Raw genomic sequence first — 19,696 nt, forward strand, 5'->3', positions numbered from 1 at the left:
GGGAGTTGTAGTCCAAAAACATGGGGGGGGGGCTAAATTGAGCAGGCCTGATCTAGGGGTTCTCAGTTAGCTAGGTTCTGGGCCATCTGTGAGGCTGCCTTGAGAAACAGCACTGCCAATGCTAGTTGCACCATGTTTACCATTTCCTTTCAAGGTGTTTTCTTTAAATAGATGGATTTTCATGACAACACTATAATATTCGAGTGCACCAGTTTGAAGGTCTGCCCTAGACTGCCCACCACACAGGAAAGGGGCGCTGAAAATCACTGTGTTTGTGTACAGACAATAAAATAGTGTCATGGGAGCACTTCCCTCTGTTTCTAATGATAGCAAAATTAAACAAGTTCTAGTAAAAACTAATTTGCCTACTTTCCTTTCACTGTCTCTACAACTGGTCTAAATTTGGTTCAAATCGAGGTCCACAAGTTAGATCTCTTGCACCTCAAACGTACATGCGTCCGCCATTTTGGATCGGGGTGGATGACATCATTACAAACTACACCATTTAGGTGTCCCAGTGTCACTCACTACAACTGTACCTAATTTGGTTCCAATTGGTTAGAGTCCTCAAGTTAGTGCACTTGCACCTCAAATGGTCACACGTCTGCCATCTTGGATTCGGGGTAGATGACATCATCACAAACTATGGCATTGAGGTTTCCCCATGTGCCCCTACAGCTGTAGCAAATTTGGTTCAAATCGGTTAGGCAGTTCACAGGTTAACCCACTTGTGCCTCAAAAGTTTATGCATCCGCCATCCTGAATCAGGGTGGGTGACATCATCACAAACTATGCCACTGAGGTGTCCCTGTGTGTCACTTACTACAACTGTACCCAATTTGGCTCATATTGGTCCAGGCATTGCAAAGTTGATAGGGGAAAACAAACACCTCAAATGCCGGGTCATCTCATAAGCCTACTGGAAAGTAGGCTAAAAAGGGAAGATTATATGGATGCAAGTGGGAGCTTAACGGGTTTGATCATTCAGCCAAACTGGAGGTTTATCTGTACCAAGCTCTCTTCCAGCTGCATCTGCTCAGTCCATTTTATTCATCACAGGAAATGCAATACATGAGCATGAAAAGGCCAAATACCAGCAGGTGGACTTCCAAGCTAACTAAAATACAATGCTCAGCTGCTGCCCAAGGCATGCCCCCTGCCTGGGTTACTGCTGACAATCCCACCAGCCGAGAACTACCTTCTTGGTAGTTAAAACATGGGTTTCACTGTGTTGATTTCAATCTACTTGGACAGTTGTACAATGAGCTCACTCACAAACTTGCACATTGCAAAGATCAAAACCACAGCTTGTCCTGTAACTCGCCTCAGAGATGAAAAGCTGCAGATGAACCAGAAGCATCAATATTTCCTGGCCATCACTGCCAGTGAATAAAGGAACTCAGCGTTACCAAGTTTTTCCAATACAGAAACTACCCGGAGCAGGGAGATTGACAGGCCCTGTGGCACAGGGCATAGGGTAAGCAAGGACACACAGCATCAGTGGGACATACACAGAGGAGACACAAATACCTTTATAGTAGCAAGTTGTAGACATGTGCAGTTTTAGAGTCACATGGACACAATTTTGCTGGAGTTACTCAATTCTTTTAATGTCCAACTACTCATGGGCCTTCTCCCCACCCTGAGACACTGGAATGTGCTCCCTGCTGAAATAAGACCCTCCCCATCTCTGAAAACATTTACAAAGTCTTTATAGACACATTAATTCACCCAAGCTTTTAATTACACTTGTGGTTTTAAATTGTTTTATGTTGATATAAACAGCCCAGAGATGATTTGGGGCAGTGCACAAATATCACACACACACACACACACACACACACACACACACACACACATTCACAGGAGGGACAAGAACTAACAACTAAGAGGAACACTAATAATGATCATACTAGCATTTGAGAGAAAGATATTCTTTCTCCACTTTTATTTATCTGTAAGGGGGTGGGGGAATTTGTGATGAGACTGTTAAATGGTGGCGTTCTGGAATCAGTGAAGTAGTCAGTTACATTAGCTTCTGCTAATGTAAAAAATAGCAAGATAAAAAGGATACACCTGTACCAATACTCAATATAAAAGCAGCAGTCTAAGCAAAGGTGAACCATGGCTTGTAGCAGACTGCATAGCAAACTGCCAATCTGGACCTACCACTGTGCTAAGGTGCTCTGAATGCAATATATTATTCTCAGTTCCTAACGATACAACATTGGAACAACTTCTATTATATTATATTATATTATATTATATTATATTATATTATATATTATATTATATTTATTTACATTTTATATCCTGCTTTTCCTCCAAGGAGCCCAGAGTGGTGTACTACATACTTAAGTTTCTCTTTCACAACAACCCTGTGAAGTAGGTTAGGCTGAGAGAGAAGTGACTGGCCCAGAGTCACCCAGCTAGTATCAAGGCTGAATGGGGATTTGAACTCGGGTCTCCCCAGTCCTAGTCCAGCACTCTAACCACTACACCACACTGGCTCCACACAGATGCTAATTAGTCAGGAAAGAGACCTTGAGGTTAAGTGGAAGACTTACTTAAAACATCAGCTCAGTATGCTAATGGCAGTAGGGGAGGAGTGGAAAGAAAAATGCAGTTTTATTTATGGTTGAGGGGAGGACAAGAGGAAAATAAGACAGCAGGTATCATAATGCTATTATATAAAATGCTGGTATATTCACATTCACAATACTGTGCAGAGTTCTGGGTGCCCTATCCTAGGACTGATATCCAAAGACAGAGAAAGCTTGGGTGGGGGAGAGGAAAGCACACCCCCACCATTATCTAGAGGCTACAGCATTTTTCCCAATGATGAAAAGCTAAACATCTCAGTCAGTAAACAGAGAAGCGAAGAGTCTGTGCCAGGCAAACAGAGGTCTCCACTGTAGGATACCAACTGGGTGTCTGCACGTTCATGCCTTGCCAGGCTATTTACTAGAAAGTTAGGCAGACTTTGGGTGAACATTGCAAAGACCTGTTTGATTCTGCTCCACTTTTCATGTGGATTACAGCAGGCCTTGACACTCAACAGCATAATGAGGCTGCATGCAATATCAAAGCAAATTAAAAGGGAAACCGCAGACAGTGCTTTGACGAGCTGTGCTCCTTTTAAACATTGCCTCTGCCAAAACAAGCTTTGATCTCCTGGCGAAAAAGAGGCCAGAATATTGCTTTGCTTTGCTTGAATCACAACTTTTAATTACTTTGCTAAGCATTAACATTTCTGTTCAGTTCTAAAGACTAAGCTTTAAAAAAAAGCTCTGTTTATACAGCCTATTCTTTCAAATGGTCCTTTGCGTCTTGTGTCCCAAGAACTCTAACAGTGAAAATTTTTTTGTTTCAATTCACAGCATTTGCCGGCCAGCCCAATTTAACACAATTTAATGTGTTTACCTTTAAAGTCCTTCTGGCAGGGAGAGAGAGGTAACCATTCCCACTGAACACGTGAAATACAGGCCTAGAGAAGCTTCATGACTTGCCTGGGTCCACTTGAAGATTTTTAAAAGAATGAACCCAGTTTTACAGGTTCAGTGCTAGTTCAATTGCTGCTCCCTTGGATGGCTCTTGAGGTCTCCAATAGTGGTGAATCACAGGCAGGCAGGCAACATTTCTAGCTCCTCCATATGGGACTCGGGAAGCACGAACTCCATCTAGGTGGAGCAGGTTAATAGGCTGCACAGGCTCTACTGCATATACAGTACCTTTTCTAGTTTTGTACCATCAGACCGTGTCAAGCCCAAAAGGTGACATTGCCTGTAACTCCCTGAGCTCAGTTAAGAACTGTTTGCTTTTCCATTTGTCATTCTAGGCTTCCCAGTGCTTGCCTTATTGTTCCCTGGGCCCAAGTGAGGTCACCAGAAAGTGAGCAAAATGTGGCTAGACCTGATAGGATTTTCTAGCCTGTTAAAGCTCTTTGGTTGTAGCCTAGCTTTGGAGAAGAGGGGTCAACCGAAGAAAGGTGGGAGGTAAAGAAATGTCCTCACAGTTGTGAGTTCACATCACACAAAGGCAGCCATAACATGAATGGAGCAGTGGGGCCAATCTAGGAGGCCCCACTTGCAAAAAAACTGGGGGGGGGACTCCATAGTTTTGCAAGTGTGCAGCAGAACCTGCTGTGCTCAGTGCTGATTTGACTACATCCCTACAATTCCAAAGCTCAATGTATAAATCCAAAATCAATAAGCTGTGCTACAGGTCCTATGACCCTATTTGTGCCAAAACTCCCTTCCTGAAGGTGAAGGTGATAGGATTCCTGTCTCATCTTCCAAGAGAATCAATGAAAGTTGCTTGTAAGTTGCTAAGTGCTAATGGAACTCTGATTTTCAAGAAGGGTTTCAGGGGGATCCAGGAAATTACAGGCCGGTTAGCTTAACGTCTGTGCTGGGTAAATTGATGAAAAGCATACTTGAGTACAAAATTGTTAAACGTATAGAAGAATAGGCCTGAAGGAGAACCAGCATGGTTTCTGCGAGGGCAGGTTTTGCTTCACTAACATTTTGGAGTTCTTTGAGAGTGTCAACAGGCATGTGGATAAAGGTGAACTTGGACTTCCAAAAAGGCCCTTGACATAGTATACTTGGACTTCCAAAAAGGCCCTTGAGTAAACTTAGCAGTCATGGAATAAGGGAACAGGCTAATGTGTGGACTGGAAACTGCTCGAAGGACTGGAAACAGAGGGTAGGAATAAATGGAAAACTTTCACAATGGAAGGAAGAAGGAAGTGGGGTCCCCCAGGGATTGGTAGCAGGACCAGTGCTCTTTAACTTCTTCATAAGTGATCTAGAAGTTGGATTAACCAGCAAAGTGGCCAAATTTGCAGAAGACACTAAACTATTTAGGGTAGTTAAATCCACAACAGATTGTGAGGAGCTCCAAAAGGATATCTCCACACTGGGAGAGTGGGCGAAAAAATTGCCAATGCAGTTCAATGCAAGCAAGTGTAAAGTGATGCATATTGGGGCACAAAAAACCCAACTTCACAAATACATTGATAGGGTGGGAGCCGTCGGTGACTGACCAGGATAGGGATCTTGGGGTCATGGTGGACAGCTCATTGAAAGTGCTGACTTAGTGTGTGGCAGCTGTGAAAAAGGCCAATTCCATGCTAGGGTTAGTTAGTTAGTTAGTTATTAATTACATTTTATATCCCTCTCTTCCTCCAATGAGCCCAGAGTGGTGTAATACATAATTAAGTTTCTCCTCACAACAACCCTGTGAAGTAGGTTAGGCTGAGAGAGAAGTGACTGGCCCAGAGTCACCCAGCAAGTATCATGGCTGAATGGGGATTTGAACTCGGGTCTCCCAAGTTCAAGTCCAGCACTCTAACCACTACACCAGGCTGGCTCGTGGTGGAAGGGGATTGGAAATAAAAATGCTAATATTATAACGCCCTTATACAAATCTATGGTTCAGCCACATTTGGAGTACTGCGTATAGTTCTGGTCACTGTATCCTAAGGAGGACATTGTAGAACTGAAAAAGGTGCAGAAGAGGGCAACCAAGATGTGCAGGGGCCTGGATCACCTTCCCTATGAGGCAAGGCTACAATGTCTGGGGTTCTTTAGTTTGGAAAAGAGGCAATTATGAGGAGATATGATTGAGCTGTATAAAATTATGCATGGAGTAGAGAGAGTAGACAGAGATAATTTTTTCTCCCTTTCTTACAACACTAGAATCAGGGGTCATTCCATGAAACTGAAGGCCAGGAAATTTAGAACTGATAAAAGGAAGTACTTTTTCACAGCAGGGCTGTTCTTAACTCAGATGTTGAAGTCATCAGGACCAGATAAGATACACTGGTGGGTTCTGACATATGTGCACTTTTGATTGCCTAATGTATGTTGGTTAACCACAATCATCATCACAGTTCAGTTGGATTTTACTAGATTTCTAGTCTCTCATCAGTAAGAGAGGGACAATAGATTTTTCTTGCCTATATACAGTATAGTCCTTGAGATTAGAATTCTGGCAGATGACAACACCACTCTTAATTTAAAAGTGTCGTTTGTAAAAGTCACACATCTTCTTGGGATATGGAGTCTCAGTAAATGGAATATGTCCAAGCACAGGCCCTGTAAGTCTGTGGAGTTCAGAACTCATGGTTTAAATAAACACAATTGGCTAAGATACAGTGGCTGACATCCAGACTAAATTACTCATGAATACTCTTATTGAAATTAATTGTACTAGTTAGTCATAATTAGCTTGTCCCATTCATTTCAATAGGACTTCTCATGAGCAACTTGGTCTGGGTGTCAACCACGGGGGGCAGGGTGAAAATAAGAGGATCAATCAGTGTAATGTCTGAACAGTGCTAAAGATGCATGTTTTTTCATTTATAGTTTCTGCTTGCACATCTACCACATTGAAAACTTACAGGGTTTTTCTAGAAAACTTGGTGGGGATACAATTATCCCAATCATTTATATGGTCAAGGTTTGGAAAGGTGACTATTCTCTATAGAGCAGAATTCTCATGCAATTATGCAAGAAACGAATTAGTACAATACTCTTCCACCCGAGAACTGTACTAACTCCCCCATAGTCCACAGTGGCTCTAAGACAAGCCAATGTTGTGGATTGTTGACTTTACAAGTATCATGCACAGTCTTTATTTGCTGAATATTTTCTCTTTTATCATTCTAGGTTATCATACATGTCTCTCATGGAACAGAAGTTGAAAGAGGACTGTCTGCAAGATTCTTAAATGATTGAAATTACATATGCAGTGCTAAAATTTATTTAGCATGTGCACACTGATTTTACTAATATACCCTGGCTGACAGGTGTGCGTGTGTAAACACACACACACACACCCCTCTTGCTATGACCTTTAGCTTTCACAGTCTAATTAACTGAGAACTTTTAAGTATTTATTCATGCAAATGAAGTAGAATAGGATTATAATATCTAGTTTTAAACCTAGGACTTGTCCAGGTGCCTTCCATGACTCTATATAGGAGGGTGTCTCTACTGGTGGGACAGGGTGCCTGCTCAAAGTCTACTGGTGGGGCAAGGTGCCTGCTTATTTTCTTTTTAAAAAAATAAGAAAAACTAGCACAGTCTGCTTTAAAGGACAGCTGTAAGGACTTCTAAGAAAATGTAAAAAAGCATTTGAACATTCAATCAACGCTGTAATGAGTTCTAAGTATTAATGCAGGCCAAGGTTTGGAATATGGCCTGGTGAGGACAGGGTTACCCCACATCTCAATTTTAGCTTGTACTATTGTTATGCCTCTGATTGTTTGAAATGTAAACAGAAGTTACAAAAACAAAGCAATAAGAAAGTCACAGCATTTTTTGTGATCAAAGGAAACTATATTCTTATGTGGTCCAATCACAACAGCATGCAAGTCTTTCATGTTTTTATCTTCTGCCCTATAGCTCTGAAAGATGGTTATTCCCATTTTACTGAGGCACAAAGCCTAGTCTCCAATGGAGTTTCACAGCCCATCTCACCACCCCTTAAATGGCAATTCCTGTGTTGTATTCCTCACTTCAGGTTGATTGCAAGTAGTTCAGATGCTTAATTTCTCCTCCCAATTTAATAATTTTTATCAGTTTAGCATCACAGTGCTATAGCAGACATAAAAAACTAAGCTGGCTTTCACAGAGAGAACTGCAAGATATCTCCACAACTTCTATTTAAAAGATTTACACTATGTTGGCCCCTGGCCAGTCCAATTAGCAGAGAAGAAAGCATGGCTGGTTTCCTATTGGGAAAATGGGGAGAAGGGGTGATGGTACCTGCCTTTTTTGGGCAGGAGAACAGAATGCAAATAATCAGGATGTACCCATGCTTCCCCCATGTTTAACCTACTTTCCAGCAGGCTTATGAGATCACCTGGCATTCCATGTGTCTGTGTGTCCACCCCCACCATCAACTTCACAATGGCTGGACCAATATAAACCAAATCGGGTACAGTTGTAGGGATGCATAAGGACACCTCAGTGACGTAGTCTGTGATAACATCCACCCCGATTCAAGATGGCAGATATGTAAACACTTCAGGGGCTAACTTATGAATTGCTTAACTGATTTGAACCAGATTTGCTACAGATGTAGGGAAACATAGGGTAGTTTGTGATTATGTCATCCACCCTGATTCAAGATGGCAGACGCATCAACATTTGATGCACAGGTGGGCTAACTTGTGGATTGTCTACATAGGCGGATTACCGCATAGGCAATAGCCTACGGAGGCAAATCTTGGAAGGGGGAAAGTTGATTTTTAAAAAAACAACTTTTAAAACTGCTGCTATGTGGCAACGAGAAATTAAGCCTTTTGAAGCCCCACTTCCGCGAGGGGCAAGTCCCCCCTTTTTTCTTCTAAAAGCTGCTGCAGCAGTGGGAGAGGAGATAGCAAAGGTCGCACAGCAGTGGCTGTGGGGAGCTGGGATGAGGGGGAAATCTCCCCTTTTACATTAAGGGATGAGTTAGATCTCCCTGTGCTGGATGGGGTTACACTCCCACAGAAGGAGCAGGTACGCAGCTTTGGGGTACTCCTGGATCCAGGCTTCACCCTGGTATCTCAGGTGGAGGCTGTGGCCAGGAGTGCTTTTTATCAGCTTAGGCTGATTCGACAGCTACGCCCATTCCTTGAAGAGGATGACCTCAGAACAGTGGTGCACCAGCTGGTAACCTCCAGGCTTGACTACTGTAATGCACTCTACGTGGGGCTGCCTTTGTACGTAGTTCGGAAGCTTCAGTTAGTTCAAAATGCGGCAGCCAGGCTGATCTCTGGGGCAACTCAGAAAGACAATATTATGCCTGTTTTGAAACAGCTGCACTGGCTGCCGATATGTTTCTGGGCAAAATACAAAGTGCTGGTTATTACCTTTAAAGCCCTGAACGGCTTAGGTCCAGGTTACCTTAGAGAGCACCTGCTTCGGTCTGATCCCCACTGCATGCTAAGATCATCTGAGGAGGTCCGGCTCCAGTTGCCACCAGCTTGTCTGGTGGCGACCCAGAGGCGGGCCTTCTCTGTAGCTGCTCCTAAATTGTGGAATGAGCTCCCTGCAGACATCCGTAATTTGAATTCTTTATTGGAATTTAGGAGAGCCCTAAAGACCTACCTGTTTGGCCTGGCCTTCCAGTGTTCTTAAATTTTTTTAAAGGGTCTTTAATGTATAGGGTTTTTATAAGGTTTTGAATTGTTTTACTTTTTGGCTGTTTTATTGTATTTTTAAATTTTTTATGCCCGGTCATTGAATAAATAAATAAATAAATAAATAAATAATGAAACGCCGCTGCCTGCGTGGCAGAATGGGGTGGCAGCGGCTGCAGTGGGGAGGTTTGTGGTGTGTGTGGGGTTCCCCCCCATTTACCGTAAAGCAGCATCTTTTGCCGCTGTGCAGAGGAGCGGCGAGGGAGAGCCCCTTCCAGCATGTAGAAAGGTCCAAAACGGGCTGTGTCGGGGGTGTGCTATATATGCATGTGTTTCCTTTCTTCCTTGGTTGCATGTATGGATGGCTGCAGCCAGGGGCCAGAATACTGGCACTTAATCAGGATGGAAGTTCTCCCAGCTGTGCGCTGGCCTCTCTCTCTCCTGGGAGTTGTTTGAAGGGGTGGCAGCACTTGCTCAGTATAATAGGTGCTGGCGGCAGAATCTGCCTGTTTCCCATTCCCGTTTTTCATCAGGCCCTCCCTGTAGTGTGTGAGAAACGTTTCCAAGCGCCGCACCTGAGGCAGCTGTGGAGACTCACGCATGCCCTGCCCCTGAAGCTTTGCAACTCTATCTCCTAAACATGGATTCTCACACTCCTCTGCCCATCCCTCGGCCCTGCTTTCTTGGCCACCCTCCAGTCCCTTCTTCACCGTCTTGTCTTCTTTGCATCTTTCTCTCTCCCCCTCTTGCTTCTTCCGCACTCTCTCCCACCCGCCGTGTGATTGCCTTTGAGTTTTGGAGGTGGGTGCGGGGCTTTAAGGATCCTAAGTACGCGTGTGAACTCTACTCCCGGCCCTCAGGGGTTCCTTGTAGCCCTTCCTCCCGCTTTCCCCGCCACCTTTTGGCACCCACCTCACTTGCAAGACCAATTGCCTGAGCAATCTGTTTGAGTGGGTCTGGGCCGATGGTGCCTAACAATATGAGCTGGTGAGTCCCCGGGTTGTCTCTGCCTTGAATTTCCTGGACAGCCTTAAGGAAAGTCAGCTCTTTCATCGTCAGAGCTCCCATCTAGGACAATAATAGCAGTAATAGTGACCTGCCTTATCAAGGGGTTGTAAAGACAACAAATATGAAAAGTTTTTGAATAAACAACTTGCTGTTTGTTTTGTGTGTGAGAAGCCAATCCCGTCACTTGGGTTCAATCCATCTAACTGACATGTGCACTCATTTGGGAGGGAGGAGGGAAACTCAAAGGAGCTCTTCCTTGCCGCTCCTCTGTGCAGCGGCAGCAGACGCTGCTTTAAGGTAAACAGGGAACTCCCCCCACCGCCACACACACACACACACACACACACACACACCACAACCCTCCCTGCTGCAGCCGCAGCCACCCCATTCTGCCGTGCAGGCAGCGGTGTTTTAATGTAAAAGGGGGGACTTTCCCCTCGTCCCAGCAGCCGCCGCTGTGCAGCCTTCACTGCTCCCCATCCCACTGCTGCTGCAGCTTTTAGAAGAAAAGAGGTGGGACTTTCCCCTCACCACCCCTACCCACGCTGTGGGGGTGGCAAAAGGTTTAATCCGCCCCTGACCGTCTAGCTGATTTGAATCAAATTTGCTACAGGTGTAGTGAGTGACACACAGGGATGCTTCAACTATGTAGTTTGTGATGATGTCATCCACCCCGATTCAAGATGTCAGGCGCGTGAACATTTGAGGTGCATTGGACTAACTTGTGAACCACCTAACAGATTTGAACCAAATTTGCTACAGGTGTAGGGACACATAGGTACAGCTCAAGGGCGTAGTTTGTAATGATGTCGTCTACCCTATTCAAGATGGCGGACATGTGTATGTTTGAGGTGCAAGTGTGAACCTATTTGGACCAAATTTGGTACAGTTGTAGAGAGACATAGACATCAAACACATAGTTTGTGATAATATCATCCACCCCAATTGAAGATGGTGGATGCATGAATGTTTGAGGTGCAAGTGGGCTAACTTGTGAACTGCCTAACCAATCGGGAACAAATTTAGTCCAGTTGTAGGGACAGTGAAAGGAAAGTAGGCAGACTAGTTCTTACTAGAACAACACGTATTAAATAGATATTTGTCTATCTTAGGGAAAGCTCCCTGCTCTCCACTGCAGCATGTTCTAAGCACTTCATAAGTCAAAATGACCCTCAATCAGATATTGCTCCCAATTCTATGGTGGGTCCCGCATCTCTGAGGTCTTAGGTTGCTTGGAAAGGAGTTTGGCACACCCCTTGCAGCTTCCAATTCACTGCTAACCCACTGGCTTTTTACCTTCATTCTTTCTGTTGTTGAGCTGGTTGAACTGCTCTGTGAACTCTGCCAGTGACTCCTCAATAGTCTCTGTACGGGGAACCGAAAGGGAAAAACGCCGCTTGAAAGTTTTCATTTTGTTCATTGTATCCTGAACAACAAGTTGACAGCAGGCTCTGGTGGGGAAGAAAAGCAAAATAAGTTATTTGATTGCATCAGAGAGCAATGTATGCAGTGCGACAATCCAAACCAAGCAAACGATCGAGAGGGTAATCCCAACAATTGAAATTGTGGATTTTTCAGCAAGGGGTGGGTAGGTTGGGTGTCCACCTAGGGACAACTTACACATCCACTTTTTAGGATGGGGCTGATCCACATTAATTGAGATGGAACCATTTTTGAAATGAACTTAAGATCAAACCAGACAATGATGGCAGCAGGTCCATGTGTATAAGCAGGGTTTCAAGAAGTTTCAATGCCTATATTGAATTGGTCCGATTCAACTGGAATCAAACCAACCTGTTTCAGGTTGAATTGGGGTCTAGTCACTTTTGCTCTGACCCAGACATCATGGAAGCAACCTCCGGGGAGTGGGGAGACCTCGTAGTTCCCAAGATAATATGTGCCTTTCCCAGGACCACAGGGAGAAAGGGGGGCAGGTGGGGGGGGGAGGAGAGAAAAGTGCTGCAAGTCTTTTAAAAAGTGAAGTGGCCACAGCAGCTGCTGCTTCTTCACTGCTGTGACTCAGTGAAAATGAAGTAAAGCTTTTCATCATTCTACCTGGTAAGTACTACACAAGTATCAAGGAAGTTGCAAGGAAGGGGACCAAAGCTTCAGTCCAATTTGAAGTGACCCCTTCTAATTGGGCTGGAGCAAATCAGACTGTGTAGCATCTGATCAAATCAGGGGCCCCACTGAAGCACCAAGGCAGCATCTGAATAAGTGAATTCACATAACCCTGATTTAAAGATAGAGCTATGTGGATTATTTAGGAAAATCAGTTTCATATTTTGTATGATTTTTAGGTTTTAGTTGCTGTTTGTTTAAGCTGTAACTGCCCTGATATTCTAAATAGGGCAGTATACAAATACGATAAAATAAAAACAGCTTTATTGTTTAAATGTTGAACAGTTTTAATAGTTTAGCACGGTGTTAAATTTTAATTTATTTTAATGTTTTAACATTTAATTTTGTTTTAATTTATATTGTTTTATTGTAGACCACCCAGAGACAGGTTTTTGGCAGTATACAAATGTGTTAAATAAACATTTACGTGCTCAGTTGCAGATGCTCCAAAAAGGCCTATTATGCCTCCATTTAATATCCCTTTGAATCAAGAACTGAACCTGTGATGAAGGCATAGTCAATTCAGGGATTGGATCAAGAAGGCCCGATATACCAATTTCCCCATCCCAGACATTTAGATCACTATAATACAGTCAAAACGCATGGCAGGCTTGTGAGTTGTACAGGGGGGGATATACTGTATAAGGTAAGGCTCAAGTCCCTGTCCAGTATCTGACTCATTGGGTGACTTGAGGCAAGCCAGATTCTTGAGGCCACTACAGAAATTGAAAACAAATGGAATTATCTAAATCCCACATCCAGATCACCACATGTAGCAATCTTCCTAGACATATTTATTTATTTATGACATTTATATCCCGCTCTTCCTCTGAGGAGCTCAGAGCATTGTACATGGTTATTTTTATCCTTTAACAATCCTGTGAGGTAGGTTAGGCTGAGAGATACATGACTGGCCCAGAGTCACTCAGTGAGTGACTTCATGGTTGAATGGGGGTTTGAATGCGGCTCTTCCCAGTCCTAGTCCCAACACTCTAACCACTACGCTATGCTGGCATAGCATCATATGTACCCACATAGGCTTACATGTGGAATCTAAAATGCCACTCCAGTCCCAATGGTGCTGAAGACAAGGAGAGCCCGTCACAGCTGTCAACTGCTACCTTTTAAGTCCACTGAGAGGCAGCTTGAGCTCCATCTACCTGAACAACTGATCCCTCGGAATGTTCAGACCTGGTGGGACTCCACCTTTCTCTTGCTCTGGCACCTGCAGGAGCAAGAGGCGGCCATCCACACCCTGGCAAGGAGGCGTGGCTTGGGAGTATGCGACCCATCCAACCAGGACTGGGTGCACTTTTCCAAGGTTGTCTCAGCACTTGAGCCATTCTGTGTTGCAGCTTGTGTGCCGTGGCAGCAATGCTGAGCCTCTCTGAAAAGCACCATGCACATATGTAGCACTTTATAAATATAGTAGTAACAATCAAAACAAGAAACAAAACAGAAAGTCTGTAGATAAGTTGTGCTTTTCCCCACCAATAACTTATATGCTCTGTGCTTTTCCAGCGAGTTGTAAGTAATCAATAGTTTAATTGCTAGAATCTGGTGTGACCTGCTGTTCTCACACATTCAATAACATCATCGTCCCATCCCCCTTCTGCCCTTTAGCAAGGGATTTCAGATGGGCCAGACTGAAATAACAGAGCATGCATCTTCAATTTAACACCCACAACCCTTTTCCTTGTAGTAAGGGAAACAAAGGAACAAGCTAGTGCCAGTTGCAGACATGACTATCTATTTGTCGTAAAATTCAGAGGTTATCAATGTCTTCTGGTTCTGCTCAAACTATGGGCAATGAGTGCAACTACACTGAAGTGCATTCAAAGCTCAGGATGAAAGGCTCTAGCTCTTGCTCCACTACCACAAGCAACAACTCCTTTTGGGTCCTCCTGCAAATCGAGCCCCACAAACCCACCGATTCCTAAACTGAAAGAGCCAGTTGCAAATCCTCTCTGAATACAGTTACATGTCATGGGATCAGCCCCATATATACATTTTCCTTGGGCTCTTTAGTGACTTGTAATCCAAACACAGGATAAGGAATTTGTTAACAAACTTAAAATTGCTCACAATAATAAAAACTCAGTTGCCATTGTGGTTCTAGTTTACCCCTTGAATACAGGTGAAACTCGGAAAATTAGACTATCGTGCAAAAGTCCATTAATTTCAGTAATGCAAATTAAAAGGTGAAACTGATATATGAGACAGACGCATTACATGCAAAGCGAGATAAGTCAAGCCTTAATTTGTTATAATTGTGATGATCATGGCGTATAGCTCATGAAAACCCCAAATCCACAATCCCAGAAAATTAGAATATTACATGGAACCAATAAAACAAGGATTGTAAATAGAACAATATCGGACCTCTGAAAAGTATAAGCATGCATATGTATTCAGTACTTGGTTTGGGCCCCTTTTGCAGCAATTACTGCCTCAATGCGGCGTGGCATGGATGCTATCAGCCTGTGGCACTGATGAGGTGTTATGGAAGACCAGGATGCTTCATTAGCGGCCTTCAGCTCTTCTGCATTGTTTGGTCTCATGTCTCTCATCCTTCTCTTGGCAATGCCCCATAGATTCTCTATGGGCTCAGGTCAGGTGAGTTTGCTGGCCAATCAAGCACAGTACACTGTATACTTTTCAGAGGTCCGATATTGTTCTATTCTACAATCCTTCTCTTCTTGGTTCCATGTAATATTCTAATTTTCTGAGATTGTGGATTTGGGGTTTTCATGAGCTGTACGCCATGATCATCACAATTACAACAAATTGAGGCTTGACTTATCTCGCTTTGCATGTAATGCGTCTGTCTCATATATCAGTTTCACCTTTTAATTTGCATTACTGAAATTAATGGGCTTTTGCATGATATTCTAATTTTCCGAGTTTCACCTGTATATCACAAAACGGCCCCAAGAAATCTCAGCATCATGATAATTTGAGACCAATTTAAAGGATGCAAAAGCAGCATAATGAAAGTTTTAGACACATTATCTCTACATTATAAACACAACATCGTTGAAAGCAAAAATGTGTTCATCACTCATTTTCATTCAGGCAGGCTGAATTCTAATCAGGCCACCTTTCTTGGCTTTCACCTGAGGAATGATTCATACTAAAAACATTAGCAGATGGTTGCTATCTGCAGCCTCAAACCAACTCTGCTCTCCTTTGCTTTTTCCAACTAAACATTTATTTCAAACCTATAAGGCAAGATTGACCCTCAGCTGTTAAGGAAAGCTATATGCACAGCCTAGGATTCTTCTCAGAACAGGAGCCCTCTCTAAGAGAGGAACAAATTTTGTGGACTCAAATCCTTTTATTTGAAATATTAAGAACAAATATTACAGAAAAATATTTCTCACTCTAATTATACAACTGTCATGTACCTATAAATAAGGTCAATTTTTCTGCTGTCAGCAATCTATTTCAAGAATGGATTCGGTCTGTAAACATGTCCATTTCAGCAGTCTCAAGTACTTTATCAACCATTCTTTAACTGCAGATACCATTATAGATTACCAGTGCCAAAGACGTATTAGGAACTAACCCTGCCCCGCCCCAGCCCAAAATAAGATAAAATAAAAAGTTAACACAAGCAATCTAATGGAGAGTCACTATTTTATCTTCAAGATTATTTAACAATACAACTTATTTATTAATACAACTTATTAACTACCAAAATTTGAGACATCTCACATATAGAGGTCTTGATATTAGATATCTAATATTGATTGGTGGAATAATAAATTATGCTGAAGAATAAGATGAATAAAATCAGCACAGTTCACCAAACTTTTCAACACTTAAACTGGACAGGGTGGAACATCTTGATAAGTTTGGCTGGAGTGAGATAAAGATAAAGTTGTGCCCTTGAGTCAGTGTCAACTCCTGGTGACCACAGAGCCCTGAGGGGTTTACCATTGCCTCCTCCCGCGCAGTGTGAGATGATGCCTTTGAGCACCTTCCTATATTGCCGCTGTCCAATATAGGTGTTTCCCATATTCTGGGAAATATACCAATGGGGATTCGAATCAGCAAACTCTTGCTCACTAGGCAAGTTATTTCCCCGCTGCGCCATTAGGTGGCTTTGGTGTGAGATACCAATGATTTAAAAAATCAGCAGATCATCTTATATTGACCCCTGCTAACAGGGCAAAAAGGCACTTTTTAAAGTGGTGGCTCTCTTATATTTAGCAGGATGATAGCAACTATCTCTATTTAACCCAGCACAGCATCCCTCCCAGTGGCTGACACACTAACTAGCAAAGCACCAGACAAAGCACTACACCAGTGATTCTGAAGAGTTTCAGACCAACGCTGCTAAATCTGACCTCCCTTCCCCCAGAAGCGCTCAGGGATGCACAGCCCTCGGGAATATATTTTCAGGTGGCACAGAAAACTTCCCGAGGAAGTGGAGGGTATCTAAATTTGTCCCCACTGCTGAGCCAGCAATGGAGCTAAGTTAGTTGGACTTTTCAGAAGCACCAGTGCTTCTCCCATTTGCAGTGGTGCTTTGTTAGTTAAGACAGCTAGTGTCTGTTGCCCACACCTTCTTTGTGTTTCTCTTTAGACTGTAAGTGCTTCTGGGACAGGAGACCATCTTCTCATTCCTTTTGCTACATAAATCACACTGTGAACTTTTTTGTTTGAAAGCGGAACAGTGTGTTCCCATAGGCTATAACTTATATTAACTACTATACTACAGTAAAGTTGTGCTGTTGAGTTGGTGTCAACTCCTGGTGACCACAGAGCCCTATGGTTGTCTTTGGTAGAACACAGGAGAAATTTACCATTGTCATCTTCCATGCAGTGTGAGATGATGCCTTTCAGCATCTTCCTATATCACTGCTGCCCGATATAGGTATCTCCCATAGTCTGGGAAACATACCAGCTGAGATTCGAACTGCCAGCCTCTGGCTTGCTAGTCAAGTCATTTCACACACTCTCTCTTTCTCTCTCCATATATATATATATATATATATGAAAGATACAATAGTAATATTACTTTATTAGTACTATATTAACTACTGTATATTGACTATATTATTAATTTATTTTACATTATATTAGTGATGTGCCCGGACCGGTCCAGAGGCCATTCTACAGGCCTCCGGACTAGTCCGGACATGGGCGGTTCGGGGTTCAGGTGGATTGGGGTCCTTTAAGAGGGATTTACTTACCCCTCCCGCCACTTTCCCTCCTCTGGCGCATATATTTTCATCAGTAATTGGGGTGGCAAGATACCTCCCTGGCACCCCTTTCCCCGCTTGGCTGCAAATGCGCACATCGCACATGTGCTTCACGTCTCCATGACATGTGCATGTGGCCCTGCGCACATGTTGCAGAGATGTGAAGCCCACGCGCAAAAGGCTTCTTGAAGCCTTTTGCAGCCAAGCGGGGGAAGGGGCGGCAGGGAGGTATCCTGCTGCCCCAATTACTGACGAAAATACGTGCGCCGGAGGAGAGAAAGCAGCGGGAGGGGTAAGTAAACCCTCCCCCCACCCTTAAAGGAACCCCCACCCCAGTGCCGGACCGCAGCTCCGCGTTTCCGTGCACACCTCTACATTTTATATCCCACTCCTCCTCCAAGGAGCCCAGAGCGGTGTACTACATACTTAAGTTTCTCCTCACAACAACCCTGTGAAGTAGGTTAGGCTGAGAGAGAAGTGACTGGCCCAGAGTCACCCAGCAAGTCTCATGGCTGAAAGGGGATTTGAACTCGGGTCTCCCCGGTCTTAGTCCAGCACTCTAACCACTACACCACACAATAGTAATATTACTATATTAGTACTATATTAACTACTGTATTTTAACTATATTATATTAACTACTATATTAGTTATGTCTAATGAGAATGTTGTGTGCACATGTATATATACTTCCATATCCCTAGATCCTTTCCCCTTTGTGTTCTGTAGGGTTTTTCCTTAATCTGGAAGTTTATGATCAATCTGATATACATCAACAACTACTCAAATTTCAACACAAAATGCATACTGCTAAGCCTGTATATCATGTGTTAGAGTAACAACAGAGGCTGGACTCAGCCTCCTTTATTTCAGCTCACACGCAGTTAATGCAGCCTCCGGCTGAAAAGGCAGCCTGTCAGAGGAGACAGATTGTCAGCACAGTGTAGCTGAAGACCGCATACCTTGTGCTTCTATTAATTAACTTTGGTTCCACATAAACGTTCCAGTTGCTAATTAGTACATATCTTTTTGCAGTCTCTAGGATCCCGAGTGTTGCTGCTCTAGACACATTCTGCTCATACTTACGTAACATTAGGCCATAATAACCACCTCACAATCTCTCTTTAAAAACACCCAATTCTGCAAAAAGAATCCCAGATTCTGTGATCAGAACTACGTATTGTGATAACACATGACTTCAACTATCCCCATATTGTCTACATAACGATGTAAAGATAAATAAATAAATAAATAAATAAATAAATAAATATGGAGTTTATCTTCAGAATTCTCTTCTTTGAGGGTAAATACCCCTGCTAACTTGGCAAAGAGGCACCTTTTAATGTGGTGATTCTCTTTATTTAGCAGGGGGAGAGTAAATGGCCCTATCCACCCCCAGCATAGTACCTCCAGTGACTGTTGCTGGTATTTATCTTGTTTCTTTTCAGATTGTGAGCCCTTTGGGGACAGGGCTTTATCTTATTTGTTTGTTATTTTTCTGTGTAAACCACCTTGAGCCATTTTTGGAAGGGTGGTATAGAAGTTGAATAAATGCATACATACGTGGTATAACCCATATTTTTTTTAAGGTGGTCATTTTCAGTTCAGAGTCATCTTTTATTCAGATAAATATGGTAAGTTAGTCAGTGGAGCAAACAGAGGGAAGGCAACCCTGGACTCATGACCTGGAGATGTGTGTTGTTCCAATACAGTCACATTAAATGCCAAGAGAATTAATTTCTCTAACAGAAGATGATTAAAGGTATGCTGAAAGGGAGAGTCAAGAGGGTTAAATTTTGAGATTATTAAAAAACCATAACAGCTCAGTTAGAATGTGTTTCAGAGATCAGGAAAGGTATCTTCAACAAGTCCAAGCAGATGCCAATGTGGTTAATGAGCAGAGTCAAGGAAGCTATAAAAGGCAAGATGGCTTCCTCTAAAAAATGGAAGTATTGTCCAATAAAAACAAAGAGGAGTCCAATCTCTAGCAGAACAAATATGTTGACAATAAGGCAAGTGAAAAAAACATGAGCAGCATGTTCCAAAAAAATACGACAAACAATAAAATTTTCTATAAATACATCAAAAGCTGGAAGCCAGCCAAGGAGGCAGTTTGACAACAGGAGGGAAAGGATTGCTAAAAGAAGGTAGGGAAATTGTAGAGAAGTTTACTGAATTATGAGTTGGCTTTCACTGTGGAAGATGTTCGATAGATATCCAT

The 19,696-nt window shown here is 43.0% G+C and overlaps 1 protein-coding gene across 3 annotated transcripts in view; it reads right to left on the reverse strand.

Moving 5' to 3' along the window:
* Positions 1-19,696, reverse strand: part of CDK18 (cyclin dependent kinase 18) — a 116,796-nt gene that overhangs the window by 31,489 nt on the left and 65,611 nt on the right. For all 3 annotated transcript variants that reach the window (XM_053247034.1, XM_053247032.1, XM_053247031.1), the window contains one exon: positions 11,441-11,595. In XM_053247034.1, the coding sequence (XP_053103009.1) occupies positions 11,441-11,564 (124 nt within the window). In that variant the 5' untranslated portion in view covers positions 11,565-11,595. The remainder of the gene's footprint in view (positions 1-11,440; positions 11,596-19,696) is intronic.

This window comes from Hemicordylus capensis, chromosome 4, assembly GCF_027244095.1.
Source record: "Hemicordylus capensis ecotype Gifberg chromosome 4, rHemCap1.1.pri, whole genome shotgun sequence".
In the NCBI taxonomy this organism is placed as follows: Eukaryota; Metazoa; Chordata; class Lepidosauria; order Squamata; family Cordylidae; genus Hemicordylus; species Hemicordylus capensis.